We start from the raw sequence: 19,273 nt of genomic DNA, 5'->3' as shown, positions 1-19,273 counted from the left end.
TAAAATTGAATTATATTCGAGTTGATGTTGATGGTAATGGATTAATATGTTTGGGTGTGTGCTGGCTGGTTGGTCTCACTCTACGCTCTACTGGCCCTTCGGCTCTGTTTCCGCCTTGGTTTTGTTTTGGGTTTTGGCCTTACTACCTCAATTTCTTTTTCACTCATTGGGACAGCTCTATCTCGTCAATTGCATCTTCTAAAACCACTAAACCTTCTTTGTCTCTTTCACTGTCATTCCTTCTGAGAAAAGGGTACCACATGGTTGATATGTAGAGGCCAAAACCGGTCAACTTTCTTTTCCTCTTTACTCCACTCTTCCTCTATATGTGTACCTTCAATCCCCCAAGTTTTTGAGGGTTTTCCCTCCTCAATCTTCCTCATTCTCGACAATGGCCAGGATTTCCCTCGCTTTTGCTCTCGTTTTTCTTCTTCTTTTTGGTGGGGTTTCTCCTGCTTCTGCTTCGCCTCCTGGAAGTAAGTGTATTTGATGATTATGATGACGATGAGGAAGAAGTAATTTTGAGAAGAACCCATGTTCTTAATCTTATGATTTTTGCATTTTCCCCCTCTTTAAATGCTGTCTATGGCTCACTCAGCTTACGGCATTTCCACTTTTTGTGCAGAAATTGTTCGTGGGGTTGTTTCCAATGTGGTTTCTTCTCTTGTGAAGAAGTTATGGTCGATGAAATCCACTGCCAAAACTGGTATGGATCTTTCTTAGCTGCCTTGGATAGGAAGTGGTCTGTAATTTTTTAACTGGGTTTTCTGCTTAATCTTCTCAGCTGTTTCCAGCCGTTCGATGATGAAATTTGAGAGTGGATATACGGTTGAGACGGTGTTCGATGGCAGTAAGCTGGGAATCGATCCTTATTCGGTCGAGATGTCGCCTAGTGGGGAGCTGCTGATCTTAGATGCTGAAAACAGTAACATCTATAAGATCTCAATGCCATTGTCTCGATGTAAGCATCCTTTTGGGTCACCATTTTTATGCCACATGATGAACATTGAGCTCATTATTTTTATGACACATGATTGGAAGTTTCAAATGGAAGCTTGTGTTTTTACTTTCTTGAGCTCTTGATTATTTTTTCTAATAGATTATTGTACTTTTGTTTTGAAGAAGGATCCACTTTTTGGAGTACGATGTACTTTTCTTAGTTCTGTCTCTTCTTGGCACTAGATGGTATCAGTTTTGGTCCTTTATTTCTTCCAAGCTTTGTTAGGCTAAAAAGAGAAGGCTATTCACCAAAAGTTGTGGCATACATTGGTCATTATCTGAATAAGACTTGGTAGTATGTTTTATGAAAGGATCTGTATGCATTACCTATACTTTTCTGATGAATTTGCTGCAATCTCCTCTACTGGGTGATGTGCAGATAGCAGACCAAAACTGGTTTCAGGATCTGCAGAAGGATACCCCGGACATGTTGATGGCCATCCAAGAGAAGCGAGGATGAATCATCCGAAAGGGCTTACTTTGGATGAAAGGGGAAATATATACATTGCAGATACAATGAATATGGCTATCAGGAAGATTAGTGACACTGGTATATCTACAAATAATCAGGATAGTTCGATATTCGATATTCGATTTTGTAGTAGTATCCAAATTAATATCTGTCTGGTTTAAATGTCTACGCGCATGGAACTCCTATCAGTGTTGAGTTCCATAGGGTGAAAACTCTTATATATCTCAAATAACTGCAGGGGTTACAACTATTGCTGGTGGAAGATGGAACCAAGGGAGTGGTCATATTGATGGTCCTAGTGAAGATGCAAAGTTCTCAAATGATTTTGATGTTGTTTATGTGGGAAGTAGCTGCTCTCTTTTGGTCATAGACAGAGGAAACAAGGCGATTCGAGAGATTGAACTTAACTACGACGACTGCAATACTCAATACGCTGATAGTCTCAACTTGGGTAGAACGAAAAACCTTACTCCTGCTATGCTCTTCATCTCTGCTATTTCTTCTTATGGTAACATGAAAAGTGTACAATCTCTATCTGCAGGGGTAGTGTTGTTGGTCGCTGCTGGTTTGTTCGGCTATCTGCTTGCTCTGCTCCAACGTAGAGTGCAAGCAGTGTTTTCTTCACCAAAGGTAGATCATTCCACAAAATTCATATTTTTTTCTCGTTTCAAAGAAATAACTATGTTGTCTCAAATATACATACATTGTTATGAACATCTGGGTGCTGCCATTTTGCGGATGGTAGTGGGTTGTGATTTTGTAAGTCTGATATTGTCCTCTTTGGGCAGATTTCCCTTTTGAGCTTTCCCTCAAGGTTTTTAAACACGTCTGTTAGGGAAAGTCCAAAGAGGACAATATCTGGTAGTGGTGGGCTTGAGTTGTTATAAATGATGTTAGAGCTAGACACAAGGCGGTGTGTCAACGAGGACTCTAGGGTCCCAAAGGAAGTGGATTGTAAGATTCCACATTGGTTGGAGAGGGGAATGAAATATTTCTTATAAGGGTATGGAAATCTCTCCCTAATAGACGCGTTTTAAAACCTCGAGGGAACCCATAAGAGAAAGCCGAAAGAGGACAATATGTATTAGCGGTGGGCTTAGACTGTTACAATAATGGTGTCAAAGCTTCTTGGAATTGGACTCTCGTTTCTGTTATGTTACAAATAGCTACTTTTCCTTCTGTCTTTGTGTTAAGAAAATTAATTTGATTGGAAATCTTCATTTGGATGAAAATGAAATGGACTCTTAATGCTTCGTGTTTGGATGGTAGGATGAGGATGTAAAAAGTCATCAAATGAAGAAGGCTGCACAAGCTGCCCAATATCAAAGACCTCCTCTCAAGTCAGTCAGGCCTTCCTTGATTCCGAGTGAAGATGAACCAGAGAAACTGGAGGAAGGATTCTTCGGTTCGCTTGGGAGGCTTTTCGTCAACAGTGGCTCGTCTGTAGCCGATATTGTTGGGGGATTTTTGCCTGGATTTCGAAGGAAGCCTCTCAATAACCAGATCCATCAGCAGTTTCAACAAGTCAACAGACATCCAAACTCTTGGCCCTTGCAAGAAAGTTTTGTGATTCCAGATGAAGACGAGCCACCATCCATTGAAACGAAAACTCCGACAATAAAAAAAACGTATCCATTTATGACACAAGACCTCGATCGATCTCATCAGTTCAAGCCAAACAGAAACTACTTCAATGGGTGGGACAATGGTGGTGAATTCCATCAACAGCAGCAACAGCCGCAGCAGATACATCATCAACAGCAGCAGATACAGCAGCAGCCGCAGCAGCAACAAATACAGCAGCAGCAGCAGCAGATGCAACATCATCAGCAGCATCATTATCAGCAATATCAGCAATATCACCATCGACAATACTCTGCAGGCCCGACAACATACTACGAGAAGAATTGCGAGACGAAAGAAATTGTGTTTGGTGCAGTTCAAGAACAAGATGGACGCCGTGAAGCTATGGTGATCAAGGCTGTTGATTATGGAGATCCAAGATATAACCATCACAACATTCGAGCTCGGTACAACTATACTGGTAATCCCAACTCTTATTGACAAGAAATAAAACATATATCTTTCAATGCTTTGAGTTGGTGAATTGGGGAATATCTGGGGGAGGAGTAGATTCAGGAGTTGGATATGCTTTCTTTGTTTGTGCCACAAGTCCAAACCATGTTTTTATGGCGAGGACTGAGGAATGCTAGTCTTCATACAGTTGTTCATGCTTCATATTTGTCGTATTCATATCATCGGTCGAAATTAAGGATACTTGTACTTGTTAATGTTGTATGCATATCGTTAGTTCATATCAAACGTTCTTCATACATCCCATCCCACCGTACGAACAAGTCGAATCCAGAACATGTTGGTTGTAAGATTCATTTCTGCCATTTTGAGTTTCTCTTGCAGCAAGTAAAAGAAAAATATCATGATGTTCATGTTCTAAACATTGCTGCCTCAGCTGTTTGATCATACCATTTGTTAAGGTATGATGGAACCATTTAGAAGTATTTGTAGGCCAAACTTGACAATGAAGTATCAAATGGTTGCATTGCAAGTCTACTTGATGATGCAGATAAAATTTCGCCAAATAATATAGTAAGAAAACTATACATCATGAAAGCAATAAAGCATTATAACATGAGGGGTTTGACATGCAACGTGAATACGATCATGGGCAACATGCCCTGGACAAGTATGACCGTGATGCCAAGGACCCTCCTATAAGATATGAAATTTCCTTTTCGAATCCAAAAGTTTTTAGATATGAAGTAGAGGAGTGAAGCGATCATAGAAAGTTGGTGAGGGTAGGAACGAAGCACATTGCATACTTAAATTAGGCGATGGTAGTGAGATCTCATTACTTTATCTCTATTGCATTTATGAACAAAGAATTAAAAGGGAGTGAGATGAAGAACGAAAATTAAGTGTTGAAAAAATAAACATCTAGCATTTAAAAAAAAAAAATTAAATTTTTTTAGAGGAGAAAATGTGTAATTATGATTAAATAAGTAAAGAGAATGAACCAAATTAGTTGAATACTTTTCAAACCAAACCCATGAAAATCAATGTAGAACATGTTATTATAGAACATGTTATGACATTTAAGAGTAATACATTGCTTAATGAACAGCCTTTGTTGATCAACTCAATTTTATTAATATCATTTTGGGTATATGTCATTTTCTCATAAAGTACAATTGAAAACAATATTAGTCAATTTGAAGCCTAATTTTAAAAATCAAAACTTCGATAATGGAAGTTCGCAAGTTACCATTCACACCATGGCGCTGCTTTCGGCTGCTGATGAATCTCCGCAGTAGTGACTTTCCAACGACATTGACTCGACCTCCACGCCACCCCACAACAACTTGAGCAACTCCTGCATTGTTATTGTTGGTTGATCCATCCAATTCCCGTCCGGCCAAAACGATTCCTTTATCACCTGTTTCGACGGTCCAAGACATACCCTCTTCAGCTTATGCCACCCTCTTTCTCTAGCCGCCCCCTTCCAGTCTTCGGCACTCGCCCTCGGCTTCTCCGACGTTCCCAAGAGGAAGTGATTGGTGAAAAGGTGAGGACCCTTTTCCCCTTTTGACTCTGTTCTTATCTGAGCACTGAATACTTGGTTATGGAATCTGTAATTATGTTTTGTTGAATATTACTCTGCTGCTTGTACGAGAAGGCGATGAAAATTGAACCCGTTTTTTCTTTATTGCCAATTAGTGTAAAGGAAACAGGGAAATTAGATACCCAATCGAATATATTCTTAATTAGAGCAGGGAATAAGCTAGACTATGAATGTAATGTGTGTAAAGAAATTCTACCTCATCTTAAGCGATTAGGTAGCTTTTTTTTAGAGGGGGTTTGTTCCGTGAGCTATATGTTGGAACTTCCTGTTTGTTTGAGTATTGCCATGGTTCTATGCTTTTCCCTGCATCTAAAAAACATTAGCTGTTTTGCAGCTTTGGAGAGTAGCAAACGTTGGGGGCCTTTGAATCTTTTAGACTAGGCTGAATCCTCAGGATATTGGAGAAGCAGGGGGCATCTAGTAACCATGGAGGAAGGTATGGACACATTTTATACCACTTTTGATGTGTTAAGCTATTCTATCATGTAAAACCAAAAAACGTTTGGGGGTTGTGGTGGGTGCTTTTGAAGGTATGGGAGCATTGAAATACTCGCGGACAGCCTATGAAGAGGCATTGGATGTACTGTTCTCGTTGATTGTCAACCGTAGACGCTGCGATAAATCTGGAGATCGGTTTGAGTTGATGTTTGAGTATGTAAAGGTATTACTGAAACTTAACACTTTATTATTGCTATAGTATACTTGAGCTGATGATCATTGAGTTGACTCAATATACTAGATGCTTGATTTAGAGGAGTCCATGTCGAAAATGAAGGTCATCCATGTAGCTGGCACCAAAGGCAAGGTACCATCTTCATCTGTTCATGCTCTTTCATTTGGATACTTCTACTTTTGTCCCATTCACTTTAACATTGTCAACTTAGAATTATCAAACTTTGCTCAGAAAACATCATTGAGTTAGCTTGAAAATGATGCTGTGTTAACTAAACTTTTTTCTTTTTTTGGGACTTACATAGGGATCCACGTGCACCTTTACCGAATCCATATTGCGTAAATGTGGCTTCCACACTGGCCTTTTCACTTCTCCTCACCTTATTGATATCCGAGAAAGATTTCGCTTGGATGGGTAACTATTGTGCATACTATGTAGTTTTGTTGTTCTTTTACGTGGTGAAGTTGGTCGACCGCTACTTTGTTTATTGAGATGATGCAGATGGTTGTCCTTACAGTAAATCCATTGATTTTTCGTTGTATCAATGACTTGCTTCACATTATCTAATTTTATTTCTGGAACTATTTTCTCGTTTTCCACTTTGGTTGTTACAGCATCGACATCAGTGAAGAAAAATTTTTAGCCTATTTCTGGTGGTGTTATAATAGGTTAAAGGTATTTTACTTGTCAATTTGATGTATTATTATTACTTTTAATACATAAGTTCATCTAATGGATCAAATATATGGTGTCTTTGAATCTAATTGTATATGTAAACATTATATGTAGATTCTGAGTTGCTTATTCTTGTAGTAAAGAGAAGTTTGAACTCTATAAAACTAAACTATGGGCTTCATTATTATTTTTTAACTGTGAATAAAGCATTTCATTGATATTTTGAAAGTTTTCTAGAACAATTTATTTTCTTCAGGATTATAAACAATTTGTTTTCTTCAGGAAAAAACTAGTGAGGATGTACCGATGCCTCACTTGTTTCGCTTCCTAGCGTTACTTGCGTTCAAAATTTTTTCAGATGAACAGGTTTGATGTGTTCTTTTTATTTTAATTTGTTTCTGGATAGGCTTTCTTTGCTCAATTTATTACTGGGATTATAATGATAATGCTTTATTGTCATCAATGAAGGTGGATGTAGCTATCTTGGAGGTTGGTTTAGGTGGAACTTTTGATGCTACCAATGTGGTATGCTCATTCTCTTTTGGTTTAAATATAAAGTATTTCATGGCATTTTAGATATTATTAGATCCCACATCGATTGGAGAGGGGAACGAAGCATTCCTTATAAGGGTGTGGAAACCTTTCCCTAGTAGACGTGTGTTAAAATCGCGAGGTTGTCGGTAATACGTAATGGGCCAAAACGGACAATATTTGTTAGCGGTGGGCTTGAGATGTTATAATGGTATCAGAGCCAAACACTGGGCGGTGTACCAGTGAGGATGTTGGGCCCCCATGGGGGGTGGATTGTGAGATCTCACGTCGGTTGGAGAGGGGAACGAAACATTCCTTAATAGGGTGTGGAAACCTCTCCCTAGCAGACGCATAAAAACTATGAGACTAATGGCGATATGTAACGGCCCAAAGTGGACAATATTTGCTAGCGGTGAGCTTAAGCTATTACAGATATAATTTGTTCTCATTAGAAAGTAGAAACCTTCATCAAGGTATAGCCATTTCATAGATTCTAATGTTTCAGGTCCAGGCACCCATTGTGTGTGGTATAGCTTCTCTGGGTTACGACCACACAGAACTTCTTGGTTAGCCTTCTCTCGACCTTGACAATTGTTTTCCTGGAAAATAAATGTTCGACAACTGTTTGCGTTATGGCTTAAGCACGAGCGTAGATGTTTTCTATCCTGTTTGATAAGTTTGATAATGTCAAGGTTTTCTTACATTGTTGCTTTCTTTCTGTTTTGAATTTATCTAATTAGGAAATACTCTTGGTGCGATAGCGTCTGAGAAAGCTGGTATCTTCAAGGTTTGCCTCAAGAAACTTTCCTTAAAGCATGAACGTCTAGGAATAATCAGTTCATTTTGTTTCCATCCTTTCACTTTGGTGCAGCGTGGGGCTCCAGCTTTTACTGTATTTCAACCTGATGAAGCCATGCATGTGCTTAGAGACAAAGCTTCCCAGTTGGATGTATGTGCAAAGCTCTTCCATTCGCTACTTAATGACTGTGTTGTTCACACTGCCTTATATTTGCACGTCCCAGGTACAACTTACAGTAGTGCCATCGTTGGATCCGGAGCTTCTACAAGGTCATAAACTTGGGCTTGAAGGCGAGCACCAGTATCTAAATGCTCGTCTTGCTATTGCGCTATCCTCCACTTGGCTTCACAGGACTGGCCGTTCCAATCTGTCGTACAAGGAACAGAGTGTAAGTTCTACATATGGGATTTGTCTTGAGTCTTCCATAAACTTATCTTGTGTTGTCTGATTCTTTTTCTTCTTAACAATATGTTACCAGGGGTCTTTGCCTGAGCAGTTCATAGAAGGGCTAACCACTGCCCGCTTTGAAGGGCGAGCTCAGATTGTTCCTGATAGATATAATGATATTGAAACCCCGGAAGATCTTGTCTTTTATTTGGATGGAGCCCATAGTCCTGAGAGCATGGTGGTTTGCAGTAGCTGGTTTTGTGCTGCAATAAAACATAACCAGGAAGGGATCTTAAATCATCAGTTGGATGATAATGGTACATCTTCAAATAAACTTCTTCAAGGATATGATAATGATGAGGCAAGGAAGAAATCTGTGCAGGTAGATTTCGACTTTAGCTCGACTTCTCCAAGTTCGTTTTATTGTTTGTCAAGAAAAAGGGATCATAAATAAGAAAGTTAGTTTCAGTTTGAAAACGTATTCATTTATGCAGCGCTTCAACTTCTTTAGATGTTGTTTAATCTAGTAGTGTTGGACATTGTAGGTGCTATTGTTCAATTGTATGTCGGTACGAGATCCACAATTGCTTCTTCAACCTCTGATCAAAACGTGCGCAAATAATGGTATGTATTTGTCGAACTCTTCAAACTGAAAAAATCTGGTGATCTGGTTAATACACAGTGTTTTTTTAGGATTTAAAAGAATGATCTATAATTTAGATACTAAATATAACATTACTCGGAAAATGGAAGCTATAGAGTAAGTTTTTAGATGATGGATTAACGTCTTACGTTGTAACATCTCATATTGGTTAGAGAGGGGAATGAAACATTTCTTATAAGGGTGTGGAAGTTTTTCCCTAGTAGATGCGTTTTAAAACCATGAGTTGACGGCGATACGTAATGGGCCAAAGTAGACAATATCTATTAGCAGTGGGCTTGGGCTTGGATGTAACGTTAAAAATAAGATATGCCAGAAATCAATAAAATTCCATAAAAGTTTGGTTATATGAACTCAGGGGTCCACTTCAAGAAGGCACTCTTTGTTCCAAATACATCATTGTTTAACAAGGTTGGAACCCATGGTTTAGCAGAAGCAAATGGTGAAGTAGACCTTTCTTGGCAGTTCCATGTTCGAAGGGTGTGGGAAAACATCATCCAATCTGAGAAAGGTATTATCTGTTTATGCTAGTGATCTTTTTCTAAGTGTTTGGAACCATTCTTTATCCTTTGACATATTAGGAGGCGATTCTCAAGGCATTGGTGCCATGGTTGAAGAAGAAAGTGAAAAACCAGAAGTGAGTGGTAAGAGCTGCGAGAACAGCGCAGTGTTTTCTTCTCTCCCAATGGCCATTAAATGGCTCCGGGATAGTGTTCTGCAGCAGAACAGGTCCATTCGACTTCAGGTGCGAATATTTTCGAGTATGTAGACATGGGCACGTTTGGAATGAAGAAATTTATGAGCTGTTCTAATATTCAGGTTCTTGTAACTGGTTCTTTACATCTTGTGGGAGATGTGTTGAAATTAATCAAGTGAAGGACGAGTCCTGTTTGGCGTCCATGGCGATGGGACTACGCTTTTACTCGAACAACGACATCAGCAAGAACTCGGTGCTAGAATTCTTTGAACATTCATGGTCTCATATTTGTTGTTTACAAGACTTGAGGTAATAATGGCCTTCTTAGGCTTCCATTTTTATCAGGGTTACATTTATTCTCTTTGGAATAATGAAAATGCCAAAAATATAAAAACTATACTTATGCATCATGTTTCTTCCTAATTATTATAATATATATATATATATAATATATATATCTATATATGACCCACCACTACCCAAGATCTAAATCTGACCATCATCAATTACTCATCATCATGTCAGCTGGATGACTAAATTGCCTTCCTACCTACTTGAGATATTAGTACAATCACGATTGATTGGACGGTGAACGAATCACTTCTTATGAAAGTGTAGCAACCTCTACTCTACAGACGCGTATTAGAACCTTGAGGAAAAGTCCGAGGAGGACAATATATGTTATCAGTGAACTTGGACTATTACAAATAGATAAAATACGTTGCATATTCTTTAAAGTTGTAGATTCGATTCATATCCTTCAATTGGAGTTTGGGAGATCTCGGCTCTTAGAGGTTTAGTTCGATTGAGGATTAATGTTGATGGACATGTTTTAGATATAAGCTAAAGTGGTGGGGATGTTATGGTATGGTGCAGGCCACACAGCTGGAAAATATGCCTCAACTTATTCCATCTGTTGCCACCTTAAAAACAACTAATAAGAGTTTTAGATTTATGTCTGATTAATTTTAAACAAATAAAAAATTAAGAAAAAAAAAACTATTTAAGGCATTTAGCGTAAATAAGAACTAATTTTTCCAGCGTGTTTTCCGTTTCTGGCTTTACCCTAATTTTTCTCTCATATATTAATAATTACTCAATAAAAACTGAGCCATTCGATTTCAAACTCAGGGAAGAGAGATTTTCTCTGAGAGGATTGATTTGCAGAAAACTTTTCTGCAAATCAATTCCATCAGATCTCTCTCCCTCTTTTAATGTCTGTTTCTCAATCTCCTGACCTTTCTTCCGACGTTAATGGCTTCCACACCGATGACCTTCTTCACGAGGCTGCCTTCGCCAGCCGTGGCTGCTGCTTCTGGCTTCCTTGCCTGAGGTCTAATCCATCGAAGACCTGGTGGGAGAGGATTAGGGCTGCCGACAATGACGACGAGTGGTGGCTTCGAGGCTGGAAGAGGTTCCGCGATTGGTCCGAAATCGTTGCCGGCCCTAAATGGAAGACGTTCATTCGTCAATTTCACAAGAATCGTCATCGCCAATCTACTTACCGTTACGATCCGCTCAGTTACGCTCTCAACTTCGACGATGGTCCAGCTCTCGACGATCCTTTCAGGGAGGACTTCATGCGCCGCGACTTCTCCATGCGATTCGCCTCCATTCCGGCCTCCGCCAAGTCGTCCATGGACCTCGGCAAGGATGGACCGTCCTTCATTTGATTCCGGATGGATATAATCATATGGCTCTGGAACCTCCGTGTGCTCGATTACTTCTCGCCGAAACCGCCGTGCGCGGTGGTCGTCGTCGTCGGAGGAGCGGAGGGGGGATTTGCTTTTCGGGGAAGCGGGGATTGTGAACAGTGGGGGTTAATTTGTGGCCAGCGTTACAATCTAAAAACTCGATGATTTTTTTATTTTTTTTTGTTTGGTTCTTCCGTTTTTATAAGATTACTTTTTCTTAATTATTATTATTATATTATAATTATTCATCTGAAACGAAAATTATAATAATTTTTTTTCAAAAAAATTTACAATACTTAATAATGTTGCAAATAAATAGGTGTTTTTAATATCGTGTGAAGATTTCAAGTTTAAATTATAAATTTAAACCTTTCCATGTTTGTTTGCTACGAGGACGGAGTTGTGTTGAAACTATGAAATTTATCCAAGACCCCACCTCAAAGGTGCTTTCTTAGATGCCCTCAAATCAATTATCAATGGAAAAAAAGACAGCTTATAGCTACTTTTTTACCTATTCAATGTCGACAAGATTAGGCACGTCAAGGAATAACTCAACTAATCACGTTAAAGAGAGGGTTGGCAGCTGAATTGATTATATGACAAGTATTTAGTTAGATGAACATGTTTGATTATATGACAAAGTAAGTAGTTAGATGAACATGTTCACATGGGAAAGACTAATGGATACCCAAAAGACTTTCGTTCATTGAGAAAGAGAGATGCCTATTCATTCTATCGAACTTCAAACCTTTCATGGATCCCACCACACTCTCTCTCGCTTTCCCCTTCAAAGCAAGAGGGGCCTCATAAAAGAAAAGCTTCTTCTATGAGGACAAGTGCCTTAAAAGGTATGACAAAAGTAAGAGTGCATGGGCCACTCATTCACACATCTTAGACAGATGACCATGCAATGGCAGAGCAGCGCTGGGCAGGGCAGTGAAAGACAGTGCTTTTGAAGCCTTCTTCTTCTCTGCTTTGGAAGATTTTAACTAACCTATGCAAATCTTACCAAACAAAACAAAACTAAAAAAAAACCCTATATGTACAAATTTCAAGACCATAAAGACAATAGAAACCATCGAAAAGGAAAATGAAACATTCTTTACAAGGGTGTGAAAACCTCTCATCTCTCTAATGTTTTAAAATAGCCTGACTAATAAAAATACTTAACGGGCCAAAACAAACGCTATCTACTAGTTGTAGGCTTGTGTAATTACAAATAGTACTAGAGGCAGACACTGGACGGTGTGCCAGCAAGAACGTTGGCCATCCAAAGGATGATGGATTGTGAGATCCACATTGGCTGGAGAGGAGAACAAAACATTTCTTATAAGGTGTGTAAACCTCTCACCACTAGACGTGTTTTAAAATCACGAGGGTAATGGCAATAGAAACCATGATTTAAGTAAGATCTACTACACGGGCAGGCGGAGTTCATTCAATTGCTCTAACTTTCTAAGAATCATGTTGATTGCATTAGCGTTCAAGACATCACTACTCTTCCCATTCTACACATTCTATATTGACAATCATTTGAAACTCAAAAAGGATATGATTTATGGTTTCAGTGGTAGGAAGAGTTATGGATGGATACCAACACTTTTGTTGTAATCAATACCTCAGAAGTTAGCACCAACCAAATCTCAAACACAAAAATGTAAATAGATACAACAAACATTCAGAAAAAAAACAGAGTTTTTGAGGCCATTTTTATGATGGCCCTTGTGTTTGCCTCAACCATGGCAAGTCTGTATTAAGAGAAGAATCCATACCTATCTGCGGCAAAGTAGAACTCAAATGCTTCCCCTTTTTAGACCAAAGCCAGATCTTCGAAACAGAGTAACTCTCTCCTTTAGCTACACTATTCAGCTTCTTCCCATCCAAATCTGCAATGCCCTTTGCTGTCCCTTTGAAGGGCTGTTTATGGTCACCCTCTTGTTGAGCTCTAGACAAGGGAACTCTGAGCTCAGCGTCTATAACAACGTATTGATATGATCCCATTGAGTAACATCTCCTAGCATCCAAGTTGCTACTACTGGTCTCTCCAACTTCGGTCTCTACAGCCTCAGCTATGTTCATTCTTCTGAATTTTCCAAGCTTCACTGGGAAACCTCCTTTTTCATTCACTACCTCTTGAATCTCCATTCTTTTTTGACAATTAGGCAACCTATGATCAGCATTACCAACACATTCAGCTTCTTCTCCCAGTTCATCGAAATCGAACATTGGATTTTCGATCGAAAAACCGGGGTTAAATAGTGTTCCTCGACAAAGAGGGCATGTCGAATTCGACAAGAGCCAAGTGTCTATACAATTGACATGGAAGGCATGGCTGCACATAGGAAGTAATCTGAGTTGGTCCTTCTCAGAATACTCACACAAGCAAACAGCACAATCAAATGGCTCCTTAAGCCCCACTATCTCCTTATACTTAAAAACAGGAAGTGCGTCTATAAAAGCTTGATCTAAACCAGAATCATGGAGATGGAAGAGCTGCTGAAGCTGTCTTTGAAGTGCATCAGAAGGAGAAAGTTCTGGGTTCCTGTTGGATTGAGAGGAGGCTGAGGAAGATGGGTGCTTTATAAGGAATCTAACAAGAAGATGGAGCAGACCAGAAATGAAGAACAGAACAGCCAAAATCACTATGATAAAAAGAACTGCTGGACTTATCCTCGTACCGGACGAGGTTGCAGATGGCGCTGCTGGTGGGGTAGGTTCCTTATTGTAAATTACATCAAAAGGGGAAGAAGAAGAAGGCGGCATGGGAGGAGGGTAGCTCAGAAATCCATCTTTCTGAAAGATTTGATGCCGAATCCGAGTCATTTTCAAATGGGGTTGCTCCAGAAACCAATTTTGACATTCCAGAGATCAAAATACTAAAATTAAAACCATACACCCTCCTCTTCTCAGAGATCGAACCAAGCCCCAAAATCAGTGAACTACAACAATGCAAAAACAAACAAAAACCCTAAACCAGAGGCGAAAAGAGAAGATGGGTTTTGAAGGGGATGGAGGGTTTTCGGTTCTCCGTGTGTTTTGGGAAGAATGGGAGATACCCAGAAGAGTAAAGGAGAGGAGAAGGAAAAGAGGCGGTGGGTTGGGAGATACGCGCAGGGAGAGAGCGTGGGAGAGGGATTGGTCAACCATGGGAGACAAAGGGAAGTGTGAAAGAGTTGGGGTTGGAGAGAAGGGGTGGAGCAGATTCAAGCTCAACCATCGCGTCCATTGTTAATGGAAATGACTGGATTTGAGACAAAACATGATATAATAATGGAAATAAGAACAAAATTCACACCCAAATTCATGCTTTGTTTCAAGACATTACTTGGAGTTTGGGGATGTAACATGTGAATGTTCTTTTTTTAAAATATAATTGGGATAATATAAATGTATTGATTTGACTGTGTTGGAAATTAGGGAGTTTTAAAGTTGATAATAATATTTGGAAAGCATAATGGTTTTCCTTTTGAAACTAAGTGGGAGGGAAAGCAAATGAATACCAATTTCATTACAACTTTGGTTCATTTCTTTGCTGGCTTTGAATGGAGTTTTTTCCTTCTATTAAATTCTAAATTCTTCCTGGATTATGACTAAATAGGTTTAGATTAAGGAGATAATATAAGTATGCAATAGTTGAGTTGTTATCCTAACCTTTTTAACTACTACTGCAGCAATCAGTGAGCTAAGCCTCCTAGATTTCCTCAAGCATCCCGAGGAGAGAATGAAGCATTCCTTATAAAAGAATCGATCTCCTATCCTCTAGGATTTCATCTCGTAGTAGGGCCTTGTGGGCGATTCGTCTCCACAGACGAGAGGGTTTCCCATGAACCTGTTTCAAACAAAGTAGGTTGGGCTTGGGCCTGGATCCACCTGCTACTAACATGTCACACCATCTACGCCTTCCTATATTATATTATTAGAGGTAACTATATACTATACGCATTGGACTATACTGGGAAGGCATTACCTTCATATTCATATTATTATTATTTATGGTTGTGACCTAATGGCCTCACACGAGTTAACTTCGAGTTAACTTTGAGCTTATAAGTAAAGTATTATTAGTTCATGCTGCTCGATAATCCAATAGAAATTATAAATATCAATTATTGAGTGAGGTAGAAAACTGGTTTAAAATAGTAAAACGGATTATTATTTCCATTTGGAGCAAAAATATTAAAAAAGTAAAAAAGGGAAGAGTTTGGTGTCCTAATATGCATGCAACAAACCGTCCACAGATGGGTCTCTTTATTACATCATTTCCAACAATTTTTGTTTGTTTTTTTTGTTTGTTTTTTTTACAATAAATATACATTTTTGAGAGTTGATTTATATATAAACCCTCCGCTCCGGACTCTGTCCAGTTGTCTTCAATAACAGAGCATTTCCCCACTAAACTTTCTACTCTGCATCAAAGTCGCCATGGCGGGAAGTTACTTTATGGAAGGCGTTCTGCCATTTCCGGCGATGGTAACCATGGAGTGCATCAACGTCGGTCTCAACACTCTTTTCAAAGCCGCCACCGCCTCCGGCATGAGCCACCACGTCTTCATCGTTTATTCTTACTCCCTCGCCGCCTTCTTCCTCCTCCCTTCTCCCTTCATCTCTCGCAGGTCTTCTTCTCTCTCTTTCTCGATTAATTCTTTCTTTCTTTCGATCAAGTAATTTTTCGATTTTCATTTTGCAGATCCACGCGGCTTCCACCGCTCAATTTCTCTATACTCTCGAAGATCGCTCTTCTCGGACTCATCGGGTGCTCCATCTCTGTGACCTAATTCATATGGAATTTAATTGATTTTGCTTTTGTTCGAAAAATTGAATTGAATCGGAAGTTTGTTTGCAGTTCTTGTTCGCAGATAATGGGATACACGGGAATCAATTACAGTTCTCCGACTCTTGCTTCCGCCATCAGCAACCTTGTTCCTGCTTTCACTTTCATTCTCGCCATCATTTTCAGGTTCCTCTTCCCCCACTTCTCTCTCTCTTTTAATACAATAATTGAAACCAAAACTTATTTAAAAATATATTAATTTATATTATAGTATTATAATGAATTGTGTGGATCATAAGATTACCTCAAATAATACTGATTTCCATTTCCATCTTTTACACTCAAATTCATTATTTCTTTTCTATATATATATATATATATATATAAAAGTCTATTCTATTATGTCTTATTATTAAAGTGCCCACACTACAATTTTTTCAACAAGTGGGGCCACCTAATATTTTTTGTTTTTTCTTCCCAAGGTCAGGCTTCCCTTGAAATGTGATGAAAATATTAATAAGATGTCTATATTAAACTATATTTAAATTTAAATCGATCCACTTCTTTTATTAATTTAGAAGTCATGAACATTTAAAAATATCGGATAATTTTCATCACAAAAGTTCATCTAATTAAAAATTTTAATCCATACTTTTATTTTAACTTGTTAGGAATTAATCTTATATCTAATAACGAAAGTTATGTGATTAAAATTATTAGGAGATTGTCACAAACTTACTTTATTATTATCAAATTTAATGTTGAACATCAAAATCAATCATTAAAATATCCATTTTATTTTTGTCGTTTTTTTTTTGCTTGTAAAGTATGAGGAGCATGTATAACACACGTCTGTGTAAAATCCTGAGCCTTTAAGCCACAAGAAAAGTGGTCACTTGCCAAAATGGAGAAAGATACAGAGAGGCTATCTCTGCCTGACCAATTAGAAAATTTAAAGATGAATTGAAATTTGTTTGATAAGACACTTTTATTCCTTTTTATGCAAATTATTGGTAAATTTGTTAAAGTTAACTTGGATGAAGTCGTGGAGTTCTTATGGCTTCTTCATCTGAATAATTCAAGAAAAAGAATCTGATAGTGCATGTGAAGTGGTTTTGTCCATTAAAAATAAGATAGGTTGGTTTGTTATCCTTGTGATTCAATAATTTGATTATGCGTGTATGATGAAAGGATGGAGAAAGTGGTGATGAAGAGCAGTAGCAGTCAAGCAAAAGTAATGGGCACCATAATATCCATATCAGGTGCATTTGTAGTTACTCTTTACAAGGGTCCAAGGGTCATATTCTCTTCACCACCCACATCTCTTTCCCTCCATCATCCACTTACCTCTTCAGATTCTAATTGGGTCATTGGCAGCCTTCTCTTGACTGCTGAATATATCTTGGTTCCACTTTGGTACATTGTTCAGGTAAATTTCATCGTCATATTCTTGTAAGATCTCAAGTCCATCTCTAACAGATATTGTAATATTTGGGTTTTTTTTCTTAAGAGAAGAGGTTTCCACACCCTTATAAAGAATCCTTCGTTCTCCTCTTCAACCGATGTGGGATCTCACAATCCACCCTCCTTCGAGGCCAGTGTCCTCGTTGAGAGTGAGATCTCAAATCTCGAGGGGAACGAAACATTCTTTTTAAGAGTGTGAAAATTTCTCCCTACTAAACACGTTTTAAAAATCTTGTGGGGAAGCTCGAAAGGGAAAGTCAATGATGACAATAGCTGTAGTGCTGGGCTTGGGTTGTTGCATTCTTCTTGCTTAATATATGTGTACTTTCATCCAAGTACACTTTATGTTTACTGTGTCGCAAAGCTCTCTTCAGGCGTGATCCTGTCACTCTTAGAATTCTCTCAACCTCCCAAGTGTGAGAGGCTTCAATTTTTTGTGATTTTGGTGTGTTATAAAAGTGAGTGGTCTAGAAAGTGTAGTACATAAAAGACCAGTTCCAAAGCACAAAACCTTTAATTGGATGTTCCCAAAACGTGTTCGACGGCTGTTTTTTGTGAAGAAACTTCAATATGAATATAACCAACCTTGAAACTGTTGAACATTTTTTCAGACAAAAATAATGAAGGAATACCCAGAAGAGGCAACAGTGATCTTCTTCTACAACTTAACTGTGGCCTTCATAACTGCAGTTGTAGGTGTGATCTTAGAGACAGATCCAAGTACTTGGATTTTGAGGCAAAATACAGCGTTGGCCTCTGTTTTATGCTCCGTAAGAACCAAGAAAAGCCACTCTATACAATTCATTTCACAATGATATCTAACAGAACTTTGTTCTTTTTTTCTTTTCTATACTTTCAGGGACTTTTTGGATCATGTTTGAATAATACAGTTCATACATGGGCACTCCGGTTGAAAGGGCCGGTGTTTGTAGCGATGTTTAAGCCATTGTCGATTGTCGTCGCCATTGTAATGGGTGTTCTGTTTCTTGGTGATTCTCTATATCTTGGAAGGTATGACAACAAACAGAGGGAGAGTTCTGGAATTAGCTTTCCCTTTTGTAACTCTAAAACCTTAAGTTTCTTGCATGAATTCTTCTACCACTTAAACTAACTTGAAGAAGGTTAAACTTTGGCTGTGTTGCAGTCTTATTGGAGCATCCATAATTTCCATAGGGTTTTATACTGTAATGTGGGGAAAAACAAGAGAAGAAGTGGGCGATGAAGAAGAAAAGGAAAGGCATGGCCATAATGTTAGTGATGACAAGGAGCCACATGAAGATCAGAAAGTACCTCTTCTTGGAAACTATAAGACACAGAGATACAGTTCAGATCATGTATGAAAAGGCCATGAAAATGATTGGTACAGCTTTTATTTACCTTCAAGCATTGGCTATGGCCAAACATGGAAGGAAAAATGTAAAATTTGTTAGTGGTCAAAGCATGTCATAGGGTTGTAAATATCTTTAACATCGACCATGTAAAATCAAATGTGATAATCAACGTAATTTTAAATCATTAGCGCTTATGCATACAAACGAAATCTATTGTCTCATAAGATACTATAAACGGACTTGATTTGTTACTATACTCATTAAATAAAGATTAGCTTAATGAATTAGATATAGAAAATTGATCTCACATGGATTAAAGAGAGGAATGAGTGTCAGTGAGGACGCTTGGTTATGAAGGAGGTGGATTGTGAGATCTCACATCCATCAGATAGAAGAGAAGAATGAGTGCTCAAGGACTTTGGACTACAAAAGAGGTGGATGGTGAGATCCCATATCGATGGGAGATAGGAATGAGTGCC

At 38.5% G+C, this 19,273-nt stretch overlaps 5 protein-coding genes across 8 annotated transcripts; 4 read left to right on the top strand and 1 right to left on the bottom strand.

Moving 5' to 3' along the window:
* Nucleotides 1-80: 80 nt before the first annotated feature.
* LOC111487417 lies at nucleotides 81-3,804 on the top strand. The gene is made up of 7 exons (XM_023134814.1): nucleotides 81-476; nucleotides 626-706; nucleotides 785-961; nucleotides 1,379-1,549; nucleotides 1,710-1,922; nucleotides 2,013-2,101; nucleotides 2,741-3,804. The coding sequence occupies exons 1-7, from the start codon at nucleotides 392-394 to the stop codon at nucleotides 3,533-3,535; spliced, it is 1,611 nt and encodes a 536-aa protein (XP_022990582.1). The 5' UTR covers nucleotides 81-391; the 3' UTR covers nucleotides 3,536-3,804.
* A 795-nt stretch (nucleotides 3,805-4,599) lies between these two features.
* LOC111487415 (folylpolyglutamate synthase-like) lies at nucleotides 4,600-9,938 on the top strand. Of its 4 annotated transcripts, none has more exons than XM_023134813.1 (17): nucleotides 4,600-5,054; nucleotides 5,446-5,547; nucleotides 5,642-5,772; nucleotides 5,851-5,916; nucleotides 6,089-6,198; nucleotides 6,399-6,459; nucleotides 6,742-6,825; nucleotides 6,928-6,984; nucleotides 7,496-7,556; nucleotides 7,731-7,777; nucleotides 7,862-7,939; nucleotides 8,013-8,177; nucleotides 8,268-8,558; nucleotides 8,722-8,800; nucleotides 9,196-9,348; nucleotides 9,434-9,582; nucleotides 9,657-9,938. In XM_023134813.1, exons 2-17 carry the CDS (start codon nucleotides 5,538-5,540, stop codon nucleotides 9,711-9,713), a joined length of 1,599 nt encoding a protein of 532 aa, XP_022990581.1. In that variant the 5' UTR covers nucleotides 4,600-5,054; nucleotides 5,446-5,537; the 3' UTR covers nucleotides 9,714-9,938. The 4 variants fall into 4 exon arrangements, with proteins under 4 accessions (XP_022990581.1, XP_022990578.1, XP_022990580.1 ...); XM_023134812.1 differs by having other exon boundaries at nucleotides 4,606-5,054; nucleotides 9,419-9,582; XM_023134810.1 differs by having other exon boundaries at nucleotides 4,601-5,054; nucleotides 7,731-7,939; nucleotides 9,419-9,582.
* Nucleotides 9,939-10,003: 65 nt separating this feature from the next.
* Nucleotides 10,004-11,401, top strand: LOC111487422. Its single transcript, XM_023134820.1, has one exon. It carries the CDS (start codon nucleotides 10,749-10,751, stop codon nucleotides 11,205-11,207), a length of 459 nt encoding a protein of 152 aa, XP_022990588.1. The 5' UTR covers nucleotides 10,004-10,748; the 3' UTR covers nucleotides 11,208-11,401.
* Nucleotides 11,402-12,757: 1,356 nt separating this feature from the next.
* LOC111487667 (RING-H2 finger protein ATL46-like) lies at nucleotides 12,758-14,555 on the bottom strand. Its single transcript, XM_023135153.1, has one exon. The coding sequence runs from the start codon at nucleotides 14,049-14,051 to the stop codon at nucleotides 12,939-12,941; it is 1,113 nt and encodes a 370-aa protein (XP_022990921.1). The 5' UTR covers nucleotides 14,052-14,555; the 3' UTR covers nucleotides 12,758-12,938.
* Nucleotides 14,556-15,550: 995 nt separating this feature from the next.
* On the top strand, nucleotides 15,551-18,991 carry LOC111487684 (WAT1-related protein At3g28050-like). Its single transcript, XM_023135178.1, has 7 exons — nucleotides 15,551-15,841; nucleotides 15,916-15,981; nucleotides 16,072-16,185; nucleotides 17,191-17,428; nucleotides 18,075-18,233; nucleotides 18,323-18,474; nucleotides 18,608-18,991. The coding sequence occupies exons 1-7, from the start codon at nucleotides 15,651-15,653 to the stop codon at nucleotides 18,801-18,803; spliced, it is 1,116 nt and encodes a 371-aa protein (XP_022990946.1). The 5' UTR covers nucleotides 15,551-15,650; the 3' UTR covers nucleotides 18,804-18,991.
* The last annotated feature ends 282 nt before the right edge of the window (nucleotides 18,992-19,273 follow it).

The sequence above is a fragment of the Cucurbita maxima genome, unplaced genomic scaffold (assembly GCF_002738345.1).
Source record: "Cucurbita maxima cultivar Rimu unplaced genomic scaffold, Cmax_1.0 Cma_Scf00012, whole genome shotgun sequence".
Lineage (NCBI taxonomy): Eukaryota > Viridiplantae > Streptophyta > Magnoliopsida > Cucurbitales > Cucurbitaceae > Cucurbita > Cucurbita maxima.
The sequence above is the reverse complement of the archived record's forward strand: the minus strand, read 5'-3'. Positions and strand labels throughout refer to the sequence as shown.